Genomic DNA, 16,747 nt, shown 5'->3' with positions numbered 1-16,747 from the left:
ATAATTGTTATTTTTAAAAAGCTATGGTCTTTAATTATCTCTCTCTCTCATTTTAACTATAGGATGTTGTGGCTAAAAAGAAAACTAAGCTGGGCAGTGGTGGCGCACGTCTTTAATCCCAGCACTCGGGAGGCAGAGGCAGGAGGCTCTCTGGGAGTTCGAGGCCAGCCTGGTCTACAAGAGCTAGTTCCGGGACGGGCACCAAAGCTACAGAGAAACCCTGTCTCGAAAAACCAAAAAGGAAAAAAAGAAAAAAGAAAACTAATGGGCTGGGTAGATACCTAAGTGAGCAAAGTGCTTTCCTTGCAAGTGTGAGGATACAAGTTTGATCCCCAGCACCCTGTAAAAGTCAGGTAGGGTAGGGATGGGAGACAGGCAGGATCCTTGAGGCTCACCTGCCAGCCAGCCTAACATAATCGGCAAGCCCAAGATCCCAGTGAGAGACCTTGTCGCAAACCACTAAGTAGAAGGCTCCTGAGAAATGACACCGGTTGATCTCTGGCCTCCACACACATATACACATACACATGTACCTCCTGACACATACTTTTAGACCCTCAAATACATACACATATAAAAGAAAGGGGAAAAATAAAAACATAATCATTAGCTGAATTTAAATGAGTACCAGGAGCAAAGGAAGGACCAGTCAGTGGCCAGTATTCTGCAATGCTAGATATTTCTGGATTCTCTTGTGGACTTTAAAAGAATTTTGTCTGGGGGGCTGGAGAGATGGCTCAGCGGTTAAGAGCACTGACTGCTCTTCCAAAGGTCCTGAGTTCAATTCTCAGCAACCATATGGTGGCTCACAACCATCTGTAATGAGGTCTGGTGCCCTCTTCTGGCCTGCAGGCATACACACAAACTGAATATTGTATACATAATAAGTAAATAAATTTTTTTTTTAAAAAAAGAATTTTGTCTGTTTGTTTGGTTTGTTTTTTTGTTTGCTGTTTGTTTTAGATAGGACCTTGCTATGTAGCTCAGGTGGCTTCAGATTAAAGATCCTCCTGCCTTTACTTCTTGGATACTGCGATTATAGGTCTGGGCACCTGTGTTGACTTTGAGAACAATATTCCAAGAGGGACATTAATAATCTGAAGGCTAGAGCGCACAAGATAAAATAATAAAAGGCTGCAAATATTTCCATGTAGAGAAGAACCATCATAGCTAAAATCAGACTTTGAAATAATGCAAACTACAGCATGGCTACTCATCCTTTCAAAGAACCAAAGACTCCCCTCTTAGTACTACTGCGCTGCTTTCCATAAGTTTTAGTAGGTTGTGCTTCATCTTCTCTTGTCTCGGATGCTTTCAAACCTCCAACTGCCTTATATCCTTTTATTAAGATATTTTCTATTCTTGGGGCTGGAGAGATCGCTCAGAAATTAAAAATACTGACTGCTCTTGCAGAGAAACAGGGTTTGCCTCCTGGTACCTGTATGGTAGCTCACACCTTTCTGTAACTCCAGTTCCAGGGAGATTTAATGACCTTTTCTGGCTTCTTCACATACTAGATATCCATGTAAAACACATACACATGAGGCAAACACCCATACACATAAAAAATAAATCATTTTAAAAGATATTTTCTAATCTCAACTTTTTTGATCCACTGTTTTCTCAGAAATGTGTTAATTTCCAGATATTTATAAATTTTATAATTTCCTTTTGTTACCGATTTCTAGTTTAATTTCACTGTGCCTAGAAGATATAATTTGCATGCTTCAAACTTCTTTAATGTTTTAAGATTTGTTTTATTACTTGAGGTGTGAACTACTTGGGGAATGAACTATGAATACTTGGGAAGGATATGCATTTGCATAGAATCACAAAGACCCTGGGTCACCAAAACAATATTGAAAAACAAGAAGAAAGTTGGAGGTCTCAAATTTGTTGATTTTTAAAATTATTAAGACAGTACTAATACTGTCATAAAAGCAAATAGAGGTCAATGGAACAAAATAGAGCACCTAAAATAAAATCACAAATGTGTGGACAAATAATGTTCAATAAAGTGCCCAATAAACACAAAGGCTAATCTTTTCCACAAATGGTATTAGGAGAGCTAGGTAGCAACAGACTGATGTGCGATGCCCCTCTGTATTCTATGAATGTTTATTATCACTGGTTAATAAAGAAGCTGATTTGGCCTATAGCAGGGCAGAATATAGATAGCTAGGCAGGAAAGCCAACTGAATATAGGGATAAAGAAGGCAGAGTCTAGGGATACGCCAGCATGCCAGAGAAGCAAGATGTGAGGTAACAAATCATGAGCTTCATGGTAAAATACAGAATAATATAAACTGGTTAATTTAAGTTGTAAGAGACAGTTAATAATAAGCCTGAACTAGTAGGCCAAATAGTTTATAATTAATATTAAACCTCAGAGTGGTTATTCAGGAACTGGCAGGTGGTAGAGAAACCTCTAGTTACCACAGACAAAAGACTGAAACTGGATCTTTATCTTATGCTATACACAAAAATCAACTCAGTGTGAACTAAAGATAAGTATAAACCCTGAAAGCATAAAGCCCCAAGAGGGAAACATAGGTGAAATATTCTTGACACCAGTCTCAGCAATGATTTCTTGCATATGACAGCAAAAAGCAACAATCAGAGCAAAAATTGTCAAGTAGTACTACATGAAACTAAAAGTAAAGGAAATAAGAGAATGAAAAAACAAGGTATAGAATAGGAGAAAAATTTGTACCCTATGTATCTGGTAAGAGGTGATTGGTCAAAATATATAAGAAATTCCTACAATTCCATTGCAAGACAAGCCAAATAAACTGATCTAAATATAGGAAAATGAGGTGGTGGTGAGGTGTCTCAAAGGGTAGCTAGCCAAGGCTGCTGACCTGAATTTATTCCCAAGACCCATATTGTAACAAAAGAGAGAACACACACACACACACACACACACACACACAAACACACTCTAAGTAAAATAAAATGCAGTAAAAGTATTAATGGGCAAAGGGTGCAAAATGATATCGCACCAAAGATAGAATATAAATAGGCATCATCTAAAAAGGTGCTCAACTTTACTAATCACTGGAAAAAGCAAATCAAAACCTCAACAAGATATCACTTCATACCTGTTCAGGTGCCTGTTAGACACTAAGGAGAAAAAAAAGATGTACAGAAATTTTAATCCTGATGATTAGCACTGATGATGAGACTATCAGTAATGTAGCTGTTAGGGAAAAAAAGTATGGGTGTTCAAAAACATAAAATGAGGCGATTCCTGGGCATTTATCTAAAGAACTGAAATCAAGATCTCAAATATCCGCACTCCCAAGTTCACTGAGGCAGAATCCACAATAACCAAGATACAGAAACAACCCAATTATCTACCACCAGATAAAAGAGGGACAGTGAGGTGACTCACCAGGTAAAGGAGCTTGTCCCAAGTCTAGTGACCTGAGTTTCACCTCTGGGATCCACATGGTGGGAGAACTAAGTTCCACAAGTTGTCCTCTCACTTCCACACATCCTGACCTCCACATGAGAGCTTTGGCATATATTGCCATCCCCATAAAAGTATAAAAAATATTTCTTACAAAAACAGATGAATGAGAAAGAATGTAATGCATACAGTAATATTACCTCCACCTTGAAAGTGAAGGAAATCCTGCTGTTTGTAGCACAGAAGAACCCAGAAGATACTGTGCTAAGTGAAATAAGCTAGTCACAGAAGCACAGATACTATGGGAGCCCATTCATATGAAGTGTCTAAAACAGGCAACCTTACAGAAACAAAAGGCTGGCTGGTGCCTGGCAGGATCTGTGCAGATGGGGAAAGAAGAACTGTGCAATGGGTATAAAGCTCCAGTTACACAGATGAGTAAGTTCTGGAGAGCAGTTGAACACCATACTGAAAATTTTAGACTAGGCCTTAAGACTAGTGTTCTTATTCCTCACACAAATGGGAAGCAGGAAAAAGGTTTGAATATGTAGACATGTTATGAGTTTGATCGTTCTGATGGACTATATTCATATACATATGAATGTGCCCCAAACCACCAAACTCTACATAGTAAATATACAGTTTTTAAATAAAAAAGTAATTTTACTTTAATAAAGTTTTAACAAATAGAAGTATCAAGCAAGTTTCCTTCCAAAAAAACTCAATCCTCTAGTTTATTCTATAATAGTTTCTTACACATAGTACTACAAAAATTTCTGATTGATTGATGGATGCTTGTTACACAAACATCTTTATTTTATACTAACAACTACTTGGAATTGGCATGGGCTAGAGATTTGGATTTTCTCATGAACTTTCACCATGGTTATAAAAATGTAGCGTTCGCTCTACTACTGTAACTCTTTTCTAAGCAAAATCATCTAAACAACTATAATTAATAAACTTTGTTCATTTTTTACTTGAATGGACTCTAAATCCAATCCTAAGTTATTAACATATTGACCTGCCTTTATTCTTGAGATGATAAAACAGAAAAAAAATGCAGATGTTCACAATCAAGAACAAATGGTATATATCTTGTTTTCCAAGTACCCAAGCTGTTTTACTTCAGCAAAATATGTGTGTCTTGCACAGTGGGCCATGAAGTTGCTTCACCCTCCAATTCATACCAGCTTTCATTAGCTTGTTGCCAACTCCTCTCCTGTCCTGTTTATACATTGACTTTATTCATGCTAACTGAGCTGTAGACTTAATTCTTGTCGGTCTCTCTATACTTTTATCACTTCTTTCTCTGTATACTCACATCCTTACACCTTTGGAAGTGTTAACTTATTTTACTCAACTTAATAATAAATATAGTGGACTCACAGCATCATCTGGGAATGCTGCATTTCAAATGTCATATAATTAAAAATCTGGTAATTCAATTGTTCTGCTCACTTATACTAAAAGCAGAGCTGAAAAGTTGACTGCCAGAAGTTGATACAGTCCTACAGATCAATGATAATGGTACTTCAGGTGCCTCTAACTAGGCCAGGATCCCACATACGTATCTCAGTTCTGGAGGCGGGTTCCTTTGGGAATCAATAAAAAAAAAAAAAAAAAAAAAAAAAAAAACCACTTACTTCAGAACCAGAAAGTACACACAAACTCATTAAAATCAACAACTTCCTCTTAAAAGGCCACCTTTTAAACAGAAATTGACTCATTTCTGATTATTTGAATCAGATAATTACGCCAACCACCTACTTGCAGTCTGGGGATAAAGATCTGGTTTGAGACCAGAAGGAAAAGAAAGGACTAAGAGAAGGTACCAAAAGAGTTCAGTGTCAGTGTGCCCATGTCTACAGATTACAGATAGAGAGGTCTTCCTACCTCTATCTGTGTACCCAAACCAATTTGGCCTATAGAGAAATGCAATAGGTGTGTCATTGAAAATGACTACTAGGTTGTAACCGTCACTCAGAAGGGCTCTGTGTAGCCTAGTTAGTGGTTTTTAAACTTTAGACTGATGATTCAGCTTTGGTTCTCTGTTCCAAAAATGTGCTTCCTGTGAACTGTTAGCTATATATATTAGCAATTAATTCCTTTTAATTACATTGAATATTTATTCGTGTATGTGTGCTTGTGTGGGGGAGAGCATGCTGTAGCATGCATGTGGAGGACAGCCTGGGGGAGTTGCTTTTCTCCTTCCATCGTGTGAGTCCTGGTGATTGAACTGACATCATCAGGCTTGGCAGCAGGTGCCTTTACCCATAGAACCATCTCTCCTGCTTCAATGTTAGCAGTCAATTTCATCTAACTCCTGCTTTCTCCTCTTCATCTCTCTCCTTTCCTCTTTATATGCGCCCATCTTCAAAGGGTAAAGGTTGAGGGGAAACAAAAACAAAACAAAACAAAACACCCTGACCCTTACTTGGGAACAGGGATTGAAATCCTGCCAATTCCTGAGGTCCCTGAGCACAAAACTCCACCAATCAAAGCTACCCTGAAAATCTCCACCTCCCAAGGAATCCTATATAAGCTCTGTACCCTGTTCCGTACGCTGGCACCTGACCCTAGAGACAGTCACCCTCCTGGATTCTTCCTTCCCAATAAATCTCTTGAGTGAGGTTTGTTGTGCATGACATTGTCGCCCGAGTGAAGCTCGGTTGCAACAACTTTTGCTGGAGCAGAGAGCGGAGCTGTAACACTTCCTCTAGTGAGAAGACTTGTCTCCAGGGGACCTCAGCAGAGCTGTAACACTTTCGCTGGGGAACTGTTCTGCTGCTTTCCATTAAGCAGAGAAGGACAGTAACACTTCACCTGACCTGAGCAGAGCTGTAACAACTTCGCTCAGGAAACCCTCCCCTTCCAGGGCAGAGCTGGGACATTGGGAGAACCTTTCCCTGGAGCAGGGCTGTGAGCTGCTATGCTTATAGTGACTTTGTGGTATTCCTTGGCTCCTGACTGCCAGGATATTTTTCTATCCTGTGGTATTCCTTGGCTCCTGACTGCCAGGATGCTTTTCTATCCAAGCTGCAATGCTTACATATATAAATACACATATACTAATTTTCATTAAAATTAAAGCAACAGAAAAGTTGCAAGAACAACAATTAACTACCCTTTGCCTGGATTAAGTTTAACATTTGACACCTTTGTCGTTCTCTATCTTTGCTTAACTATTTGAGAATAAGCGGCCTACTGCTTTAGAATAATTCTTTTGTACACTGTGAAGATGTATTGCTCCTGTTGGTTTATTAAAGATCCAACTGGCCAATAGCTAGGCAGGAAGAGGTTAGGTGGGAAAGTCAGACTGAGAACGCTGGGAAGAAGAAGGGGGTGCAAGTCAAACACAGAGGATGTGTAGATATGTAGAAGATGAGGTCACAGCCATGAGTCAAGTAGCCCCACTAAATTAATAAATATGCATCAATTTAAGTTGTAAGAGCTAGTTAGTGTTGGTCATAAATATCACCTCAGCTCCTTGTCACACCCCTATATCCAAAGAGTCTGGAATGTAATATTAAGTTGGGGGTGTCACCCAAGCCCTCTAACACCCCTATATCCAAGAAGTCTGGATGAGTGGAGTGCCCTGGGAGTCCGGACTCCATCTCCCAGCCTGCCAAGCACTGGCCCCTCCCCCGGGGAGGGTCAGGACCACTCCCACAGGCTATTTAGGCTCACGCTGGAAAAAGGAACACATTGTTAGGGTTTGCATGGGTTTTTCTCCCTGTCATGCTGTCTCGGTCCACCGAGAGTGATGCATTCATTAAACACAGGCATTTTAATTTGGTCTAATCTGGTTTGATTGGAGTTTCTTGTGTCGGTGGAGAGGCTTTTATTAAGATTAAAGCAAACAGTAACAAGCCTAAGCTATCAGCTGAGAATTTATAATTAGTAATAAGTCTCTGTGTGGTTATTTGGGAGCTGTTGACAGGACAGAGCTGACTGGCAGGACAGAAAAGTCTGTCAACAGCATACATCACAAACTTTTATCCATAAATACTTCAGTGTGCATTTCTTAATAAGGATACTTTCTTTCATAACACAGTACGATGATTAGAGTCAAGAAACTTAGCATTGCCGGGCGATGGTGGCGCACGCCTTTAATCCCAGCACTCGGGAGGCAGAGGCAGGCGGATCTCTGTGAGTTCGAGACCAGCCTGGTCTACAGAGCTAGTTCCAGGACAGGCTCCAAAGCCACAGAGAAACCCTAACTCAAAAAACCAAAAAAAAAAAAAAAAAAAAAAAAAAAAAAAAAAAAAAAAAAAAAGAAACTTAGCATTGAGGTCGAGAGAAATGGCTCAGTAGTTAAAATAGAGTGCTGTTCTTGCACAGGCCCTGAGTTCGGTTCCTAGCACCCACAATCAGGTGTCCCAACAGCACCTGTAACTCCGGCTGTAGCGGATCTAATGCCGTTTTCTGAACCCTCTGGGCATCTGCACTCACACATGCATATAAATAACCCCCCACAAACATACATATAACTAAAAGGAAAATAAATCTTTGTTTAAAAACCAAAAAAAAATCAACATTGAAGCAATACTTTAATATACAACCCAATTCGGTTTTCAACTACTGCCCCGACAGAATCCTTGGTAACTTGCTTTCCTAGGACCTCATGCTGCCTCAGTGGCACCTCTCCGAAGACTTAAATCTAGAACCCTTCCTCAGCCTTCGTTTCATTACAATGGCATCTTTAAGTGTACAGGTTAGGGGTCAGTTTCCTCAGTTTATGTTTTTCTGACTTGTTTCTATGTGACAGATTCAGAATACACATTTTGCAGAGGTATCACCTAAGAGATGTGTCCTGGGTACCCCACATCGGGGGGGCTCTTTGTGTCACTTAATTCCAATTGGGAACGTGGGTCATTTTCTCAGGAGACTGTCAGATTTCTCCACTGTAAAGGTACCTTTCTTAATCCTTTGTAATGATTTTTAAAATCCAAAGAAACTCTGAGACTTTAAATACCCTATTCTTTAGCCGAATTTCACCCAATGACTTTAATGTCTATTGATAATTCTTCTCTGAACCAATTACTACTAACAGTCATAAAATGGTGATTTCATGATTTCTACATAATCCTCTTCTCACTTATCCTGTCTTTATATTTACCTAAAAGTTAAGCCTGAGAACATAGCTCAGTGGTACAATATTTGCTTAGCATATGTAAGGGTATGTGTTTCAGTTTCCTGAACAAAAAGAAATAAGGAAAAGGGAAGAAAGGAAGGCAGGGCAGGAAGGAGGGAGGAAGAAAGGGAGGGGAGGAGAAGAAGAGAAGAGGAGAGGAGAGGAGAGGAGAGGAGAGGAGAGGAGAGGAGAGGGAAAGACACTTTGGGGGGCTTATCACATATGCCAAATTTCTATCTCAGCATTCAGGAGACAGATCTTTGTTAAGTATGAGCCAGCCCGTTCTACATATCAAGTCCTAAGTTATCCAGGGCTACATAGTGAGATACTATCTCAAAGCAAGCAAACAAACAACCCCCCAAAACACACACACACACACACACACACAATGTAGAGCCCAAGAGATGACAAAGGCAACTGCAGCAAGCCTGACCACTTGAGTTCAATTCCCCATGATATATAGTGGAAATCAAGAACCACCTCCCACAGCCAGTCCTCTGACCTCTAAACAAGATAAATAAAATGTAATACGTGTTGTAATGTATTTCCAAAATGTTAGTTTCTGATGCTCAGTTTGTCTCAGACTGGCAACGGTGGGTCCCTTCAGCTGTGTTCTGTTTTGCCACGTTCTTCCTGCTGTATTTAAGAACTCTCCTTGCTTACTCATGTAAGTTCTTTCAAGAGCATCGTACACTTTCCCCACCTGCTTTGGAACTGAGTCATTACTCCCAACGAACTGGGCTCCTTTTAATAGAGAATGGGTACCCGGAAACCAACGTCGGGATGTATGTAATATATTTCAAGATATTAAAATGTTGCTGTTACTTAGGTCACCATATGGAAGACTGGTGTGATGATTGATAATTAGAATTTTAGCATTACCTGTGTGACGGTGGCAACTCGCTCCATTCTAGCAGCCTGCTACATCATCTGGAAATAAATTGGACGGTTTTTAAGCATTTACAAATTTCCAAATAGTTTGAGGAAGTATGACAGAAGATATGGACACCTCTCCCCAGGAACACGCTCAAATAAGTAAAACACTGTGCCTACATTTCAGGGGTTCCAGGCTTCGAAGCCCATGGGCAATTTCGAATTCCGGATTTAAGTCATTTCTAGGGTCTCTTCAGAGCTGACATTATTTTGTGAGTGATGGACTGCTGTGAGTAGGGATCCTCACAGACGTCAAAAAGTGCAGAGACGTATATAGTAACAAGAAGGGGGCTAGAAAGAACACAAAGAACCGAGGCTGTGAGCAACGCGTTGCTCAGCCTCTGTGCTCCTCGGGTTCCCAGTTTAGCGCAGCAGAGTCCTGCGGGCGAGGTTTTGGCGGGAAAGGCCGCGGGCGGGCGGGGAACGCCGGGCGACCCTACAGGCGACGCGCGGGCGGCACGGTGCACCCTCCGCGCGGCCCACCAGGGCTCGCTCTTGCCCTTCTGCTGTGAGGCAGGCGTTTGGAACGGGGTGGAGCGGACGGCGAACCCGCCCCCGGCCGCCGCGAGGCCGGAGTAGGCTGAGGAAGGCACCGCGGCCGGAAGCACCGTGCCCGCCCGAGCCGCGCGCCGCCTCTCCCTCCCCGCCGCCGACGTCGGCGCTGCTGCCGTAGCCATGGTGACCGGTGGAGGCCCGCCCCCGCCCCCTGCCCCGGCCCCCTGACGTCGGCGCACGTCAGCGCCGGCGCGCGCCTGGCTGGGCCCTGTGGGGCGGGAGGGAAGCAGCGCCGGAGCGAGAACGGCGGCCGTCGCCCAGAGCCCAGCCGCGCCGCCCGCCGCCCTCCTGCCCGCTCCGCGCCGCTTCACGCCGGCCCGCTCGTTCGCGCTCCAGTTGCCGTGTCCTGCAGCGGGGGCCCAGCATGGTCATGGCGGATGGCCCGAGGCACTTGCAGCGCGGGCCGGTCCGGGTGGGGTTCTACGACATCGAGGGCACGCTGGGCAAGGGCAACTTCGCCGTGGTGAAGCTGGGGCGGCACCGGATCACGAAGACGGAGGTGCGGCACCACCGGGGTTCGGCGGGAGCGTGGCGTGGTTGCGCCCTGGGAGGGGGACGGCGGGCCTGGCACTGCGGGGACGGCGGGGTGCAGGTCGGGGGAGGGGGGTTGTCCCTGGGAAGCCACACAGGCTTCCGTCCCGAGTCTCCCACCCGGGGACCTGGTCTGTGGCCTCGGCTCCCAAGCCCCAAGTTCCGCGTCTTCCCGGCTTTCGGCTGGGGGTGGGGTGGGAGGGGAAGTCTCGGTGCTCCGTGGCCGCGCGGGGACCAACGTCGCCGGCGGGAGAAGGGGACCGGCAGTTCCCAGACTTGGCGGACGCGGAGCGTGGCCCCACCAGGAGTCCCTCGCTGCTGGGCGAGGAGGGGGTGCCGCAGACCCGACCGGTGCGAACGGACCGCTGTCCGTTTTCTCTGCTTTGGGCCCTCAGGGTCTCTGATTCGGTGCCTGCCTGGCTTGATCTCTTGCCGGAGATATATCTAATACTCCAGACAATAGAACTGGTTAAAAATGGTCATCGCGGTTCTGCACAGTCTTCTGGGGTTGTCCCTTTACCAGGTGTGCGTCCTGGCTCCAAAGCACGCATTCCTTAAGCCACATCAGTTTGACTACTCAGAAAGCCCTCAACTGCTCCCTTACCGTGACTCCTGAATCCCCCCTCCATGGTACATCCTAAAGCACCGCACATATTTTCTCCGCAAGTCTCTGTTCTTACCTAGCCCACCCCCTTCCTTCCATTGCCTCAAGCTGCTCTCCTCGGGGTCTCTATTTTAAGACGTGCAAATTAAATACCTTGGGGAAAAACGATCGAAACAAAAACGTTTTTTAGACTACAACCTAGTGGTTTTGACGTACTCGATATTCTGCCTTGTGATTGCCACTGGAGTTTCACCGGTTTTCAGTTTCTCTCCCCAGATTTCATCTCACCCGGGTTTTTTCCTTAGTACGTTCTTAAGAACATTCTAGCCTTTGAAGGTAGAACTTTTTCCCTCCCAGGATGACTTGCATAAGGTGAAGGGCATTTAAAAGCCTGAGTGTTTTCTTCTAAGTTGTACTTAAAAGTTTTGCTTCGTGTCCGTTTTCATAATAAGGAGGATATATCTGACATGTCTTCGCTTTTTGTTCTGCCTCACGGATCCCTCACACACCACCTAAATTTGACTTCTTTAGGGCATTAGTACCAAGGTCAAAAATTTTCCTTTCACAAATTTGCCATTGTTATGAACCTAGATTGCTTATGATGATAATATGAGTATGTTGACATTACCAAATTTTTGCATAGCTTAATATGATCCTGGTACTTTTTTAATGAATAAAGTTGTCTCGTGCTTGTAAAGAGCTATGGTCAAATTGTTATACCTTTGCTTCTATGATAAATAAAAGGAAACATCTTAAATGGGTATCTTTATGAGTCTTTTTTCCATGACTGTCAAAAGTGGCACATTACAGGGTGTCTGGGAAAGTTTTGGTTATATTGTTGTATAGTTAGATACCAAATCTAACAGTTTATACTATTTTTTCTTATTAGCGATATTTAGTGGTCAGCTGTTATTTGTCAGATGGAGTTTAGTTAAATTGGTATAAGCGAGCTGCTTAAGTGGAGCTCACGGTAACTGCCACTTTCCCTGGAGGGTCACAATTCTGGTGGTGTCCCTTTCAAACTGGTATTTCTTAGGAAGCCTGCTAGGGGTCACTGTGGAGTAACACTGCCGGTGACTGCCAGGTCAGTTACATTTGTGATTGAAGACACCTGTCAGATCATGACCAAGCTTGCAGATCCTAAAGTGTGAGTGTAGTGCGTATGTGTATAAAAATATGTGAAAAGATAAACGTTTAGCCAAGAGATCCCTCTTCCCTCGAGCTTTTCTGTTTTACAGTGAGAGAGTATGAGAGTTTTGTGAATTTTGTGATTGCCAGTACTAAGGCACAGAAAGGTCAAAGGATCTAGCAGTTACTATATGGACAAGTCTTTGTGGATGTCAGTTTGAAAAGTGGTTCTGTAAAGTTTTATAGGGAAGTTACATAAAGACTTCTTTAGTAAGAGCAAAGAATCAGTTTCTAAAAGTGTAACATTTGTTTTCAGTGAGTTTTTTCTTTTTAGGAATAGTTAGTTGATCTTTATTTACTGAATATTTGTATCTTTGATAATAGAACCACAATGTAAACTACAAATAAAGTAGTGAAAATTTCAACTCTTACATTATTTTAGATTCTGGTTGCTTAACATACTACATATAGTTACAGTGAGAACAGTTAATATACTTTAAAGAAAACCATTAGCAAAATATGATTATATTTACTGCTTATGGAAACTATATACTGCATTTTAAAATTGTAGGTTTATGTGTTTTAGAACTTGGGGATCTTTTCTTTAAGTGTGATGCTGAGCCATTTAAAAAATAGAATCATTTTTTATTATGTGTGTATGTGTGCATGAGCATGAGTATGTTGGTTAAAGGACATCTTGCAGGAACTGGTTCTCTCCTTCAGCCAAGTGGGTGCTACAGATCAAACTCTGATAATCAGGGTTGGCAGCAAGTGTCTATATTTTCTGACAATCTTGACTCCCCCAGACAAATCTTAGGGCTTAGTTTAAACATTCAAGCTATGAATACTTTTATTTTTAATTGGCTTGTCTCCATCTTCTGTTCCATATCACTCATGAAAAATAAGATATATTTTTGTAGTGCTTGGGAGAAGTCTGTTTCCCTTTTAGGAAAAAAATAATATACAAAAGAGATATTAATTTTGGTCGAATCTATCAAATGGCCTAATACCAAGAAATATAATTACGTCATCTGAAGCAGTATTCATGTGCTAGATCTCTGTGTAAATTTTCTGCATAAAAGGAAAGGCAAGGAGGAGGCAGAATCCAGCTTTCTAACAGAATACTTCATAAACTCTTTGCAGAGCTGGTTTATGAATTACAGAGGCTAATTTTGTAAAATTAGCACAATGGGAAAAGAATAACACCATTTAGGCTATTAAACTATTTTGGGTAATAGTGGTTGCTAGTTTTCTGTTCTATGAATGTCCGTGAGTAGTGGTTTATAAATATTTCATTAGGAAGCAACTTTTCCCTTCTTGTTAGCTGCATAGTTAGTTGGAGGGGGTTGTTTTTTCTTTTTGGGGGGGGTTGTCTAAGTAAAATTCTAGGAGAATTACTTGTGCTTGCCCATAAGTGCTCTGTTTCCTATTAAAGAATGTTTAGTACAGCAAATATTAAGAATAAAAGAGAGCATAACACTGAAAGTATGCCGTTTCCCCACAATGGAAATACATTGTTCTTAACATGTCACGTTGCCTTTTGGTATATTTTTAATGCATTTGTTTTTATAGGTGACAGCACACAGTCCTTGTCTGTGCCCACACATTTTGTTTATCGTATATAACTTTATAACAGCATTTTAGTAGGTTAGTATTCTACCTTGTACTTGACCCATTTTACTTATGACTCTTACTGAATATTTTATCATCTCCAGTTTTCAGCAATTGACAGGGAATACAATTGCTTATGTAAGTCTGCACTTTAAGTGTTTTTAGGGAGAAAGAGTTGCTAGTAATTTTCAGAAGAGCAATTACTAAGTGAGAGGGCATAATTTTTACATTTGAGAATTTTTATTACTTTCATGTTTATTATTGAAAAATTTAAAAGTACAGAAAAGTGAAAATAATTACCTATACTATCAGTACCCAGAGATTACCATCATTGTTATTTTCAGATCCCTCTCTATGCAGATAACTTGACATTTCCTCAATATCATACTTTTTGTGTTGCTTACCTTCAGAGTCATATGAAGGGAAGTGTACAGAAACTGTGGAGAAGTTCTGAAAATGACCTTATTCATAGCCTGTATAGGTTAGACTGCTTAATCACCGCTGAGAGCACCTGGACTCAGAGGGACTGACAAAGCCTGTATGAAGCTGCTTTTGCATGCTGAAAAGTTTTCTGTGTGCATGCTGTGGCTGGGATGTTCAGGCTAACATCTCAGAGCACCACCATAAAGTGTAGAATTTCAGTTGCATTTTAAATTTTGCTTGGCATTCTACAGCTCTTTTCAGTATTTCTTGTGCTGCAGAGATACCCCAGATTTCAAGAAGTAGCTGTACTATGTGCAATAGGAAGACCTGTGGCCAAATGTCTTACCCACTGATATTTGAATCTATGATTGTATATGATCTTCTCTTGTATATTCAAATAGGACTCTGATTTGTCATTGTACTATTCTCTAGTTTCTTGGCCCTCAGACAGGTAATATTTGGCAAATTGTTTTGCCAAATATTATTAAAATCACCTCTTCTTTCAGGGAATGGAAAACATACATCTGTGTAAATTTTAAATTTTTAATTTAGTGTGTGTGTGTGATAACTTAGTGTGTGTGTGTGTGTGTGTGTGTGTGAGATGTGGAGAGGGACACGTGCATGCTATGGCACCGTAGCACACATGTGGAAACCAAAGGACAAGTTTGTAGATTCAGTTCTCTCCTTCAGCTTTCACCTGGGTCCTTGGACTTGAACTCAGGTCATTGGGCTTATGTAGCAAGTGCCTTTACCCACTGAACTGGCCCTGAGTTGTGTAATTTCTCTGTTCTGTAGAAATATTTAACTTTAACAGAGTTTAGCGTGTTCTGCTTTTAAGTCCTCTAAGGAATTCTATCTTGGCACCAAGGAATTAAGAAAACATTTATTTGGAAATCATGAAACTGGCCTCCTTGAATTCACATGATGACATTTGATTTATGGCCCACTGATTACAGTTTCCGTGGCATCAAATGGGTTACAGAATTCCTTATGATACCTCTTTTTCCTTTTAATAGACCTTTTACCTTTCTTTCCTTCTACATTTTTTAAGTAAAAGATTTCTGTAAACATTTTTCATTTAAATATTCATATAAAATATTTTCTATCCTTCATATCCAGTTACAATAGTTAAAATATTGGAAGACAAAGTAGAATTTCACCAGAAACTTTTCATTTTAAAAAATTTAAAGTTCTTTAGACAGATTAAGAGATGCATCTTTAGTAAATTAAACCAGGGACAATCCTACTATGTTTTAAGTTCTTCTTAAAAGTAAACACTATCCAGGCTGGAGAGATGGCTCAGCAGTTAAGAGCACTGACTGTTCTTCCTCTAGTCCAGAGGACCAGGGTTTGTTTCCCAGCACCCACATGGCAGCTCACAACTGTCTGTAACTCAAGTTCCGGTGTATCTGACTCCCTCAAACACCAACGCATATAAAAAAAAATAAAAATAAAAAAGTAAACAGTGTCCATATGGTTCTGCCCAGTTACAGAAGTTAGGCCTGCTTATTATAGTCATTGTGGAAAAGCCTGAAGGAGAAACCAAACATTCTCACTTCTACTCTCATAACTCAGGAGATGGATCAGACCCTCTTAATTCACTTGTATTGTATGTCTTCAGTAAAGTAGGGTCCACTGTAAAACCTGAGCTTTTTAGTTCACTTTTTGTTAATATCTCCAACTCTTGAAAAAAGCACACTGTTTAAGGCAATGATTCTCAGCCTCCCTAATGCTGTGACCCCTTTATTATAGCTCCTCATGTTGTGGTGACTCAGCCATAAAATTATTTTTATTTCTACTTCATAACTGTAATTTTGCTATTGTTATGAATTGTAATGTAAATATCTAATGTGCAGGATACGTGATATGCAACCCCTGTGAAAGGGGCCCTCAACCCCCAAGGGGTCGTGACCTACAGGTTGAGAATCTCGGGTCTGGGGCAGCATTAGGAGGCATCTTACATGTCACTGACCATATTTTATTTAACTGATTTGTTATCACTGAAAATAGAGTTCATTTTTCTCCATTGCAGTACTCTACGTGTTCCAGAGAATATTCTTTTGCATACATTTGCATATCTGATTGTTTCCTCAGAGCAGTTCTATCTCAGTGGAATTCCAGATGGAAGAGTCCATCCAGAGCCTGCAGTAGGGCCTGAGGTGCCACAGTACCTTCTACAAAAGTAGGGCCCGCCAATTACCGTTAGGAAACACTCTAAGGAAGACCACTCTTTGGGGTCTTTTTTACTTTTATTTTCCAATAGACAAAATTGGTTGCAATTTCTTTGCTTTTTTGATTTGTATTTCTCTGATTACTTTGATTGTAGTATTATGTGATGGCTATTTGCATTTCTCTTGTAAACTGCTTTTTTTGTCTTTTGGCTCTCTTTTAATTGCCTTGTGTTTTGTTTTAG

The 16,747-nt window shown here is 41.3% G+C and overlaps 1 protein-coding gene across 6 annotated transcripts in view; it reads left to right on the top strand.

The window, feature by feature from the left end:
- Nucleotides 1-10,242: 10,242 nt before the first annotated feature.
- Sik2 (salt inducible kinase 2) overlaps nucleotides 10,243-16,747 on the top strand; it is a 106,101-nt gene continuing 99,596 nt past the window's right edge. For 3 of the 6 annotated variants that reach the window (XR_005973085.1, XM_041638529.1, XM_041638527.1), the window contains exon 1: nucleotides 10,243-10,536. Coding sequence is in view for 4 of the 6 variants with exons in the window: in XM_041638529.1 (XP_041494463.1) it covers nucleotides 10,402-10,536 (135 nt within the window). In the remaining 2 variants the exon portion in view is untranslated. The remainder of the gene's footprint in view (nucleotides 10,537-16,747) is intronic. The other 3 variants (XR_005973084.1, XM_041638526.1, XM_041638528.1) reach the window with 1 other exon arrangement.

Source organism: Microtus oregoni, unplaced genomic scaffold, assembly GCF_018167655.1.
Source record: "Microtus oregoni isolate MIOR12 unplaced genomic scaffold, Mior012 000055F_ref0000237, whole genome shotgun sequence".
Lineage (NCBI taxonomy): Eukaryota > Metazoa > Chordata > Mammalia > Rodentia > Cricetidae > Microtus > Microtus oregoni.
Note: the sequence above shows the minus strand (reverse complement) of the source record. Positions and strands in the feature narration are given on the sequence as shown.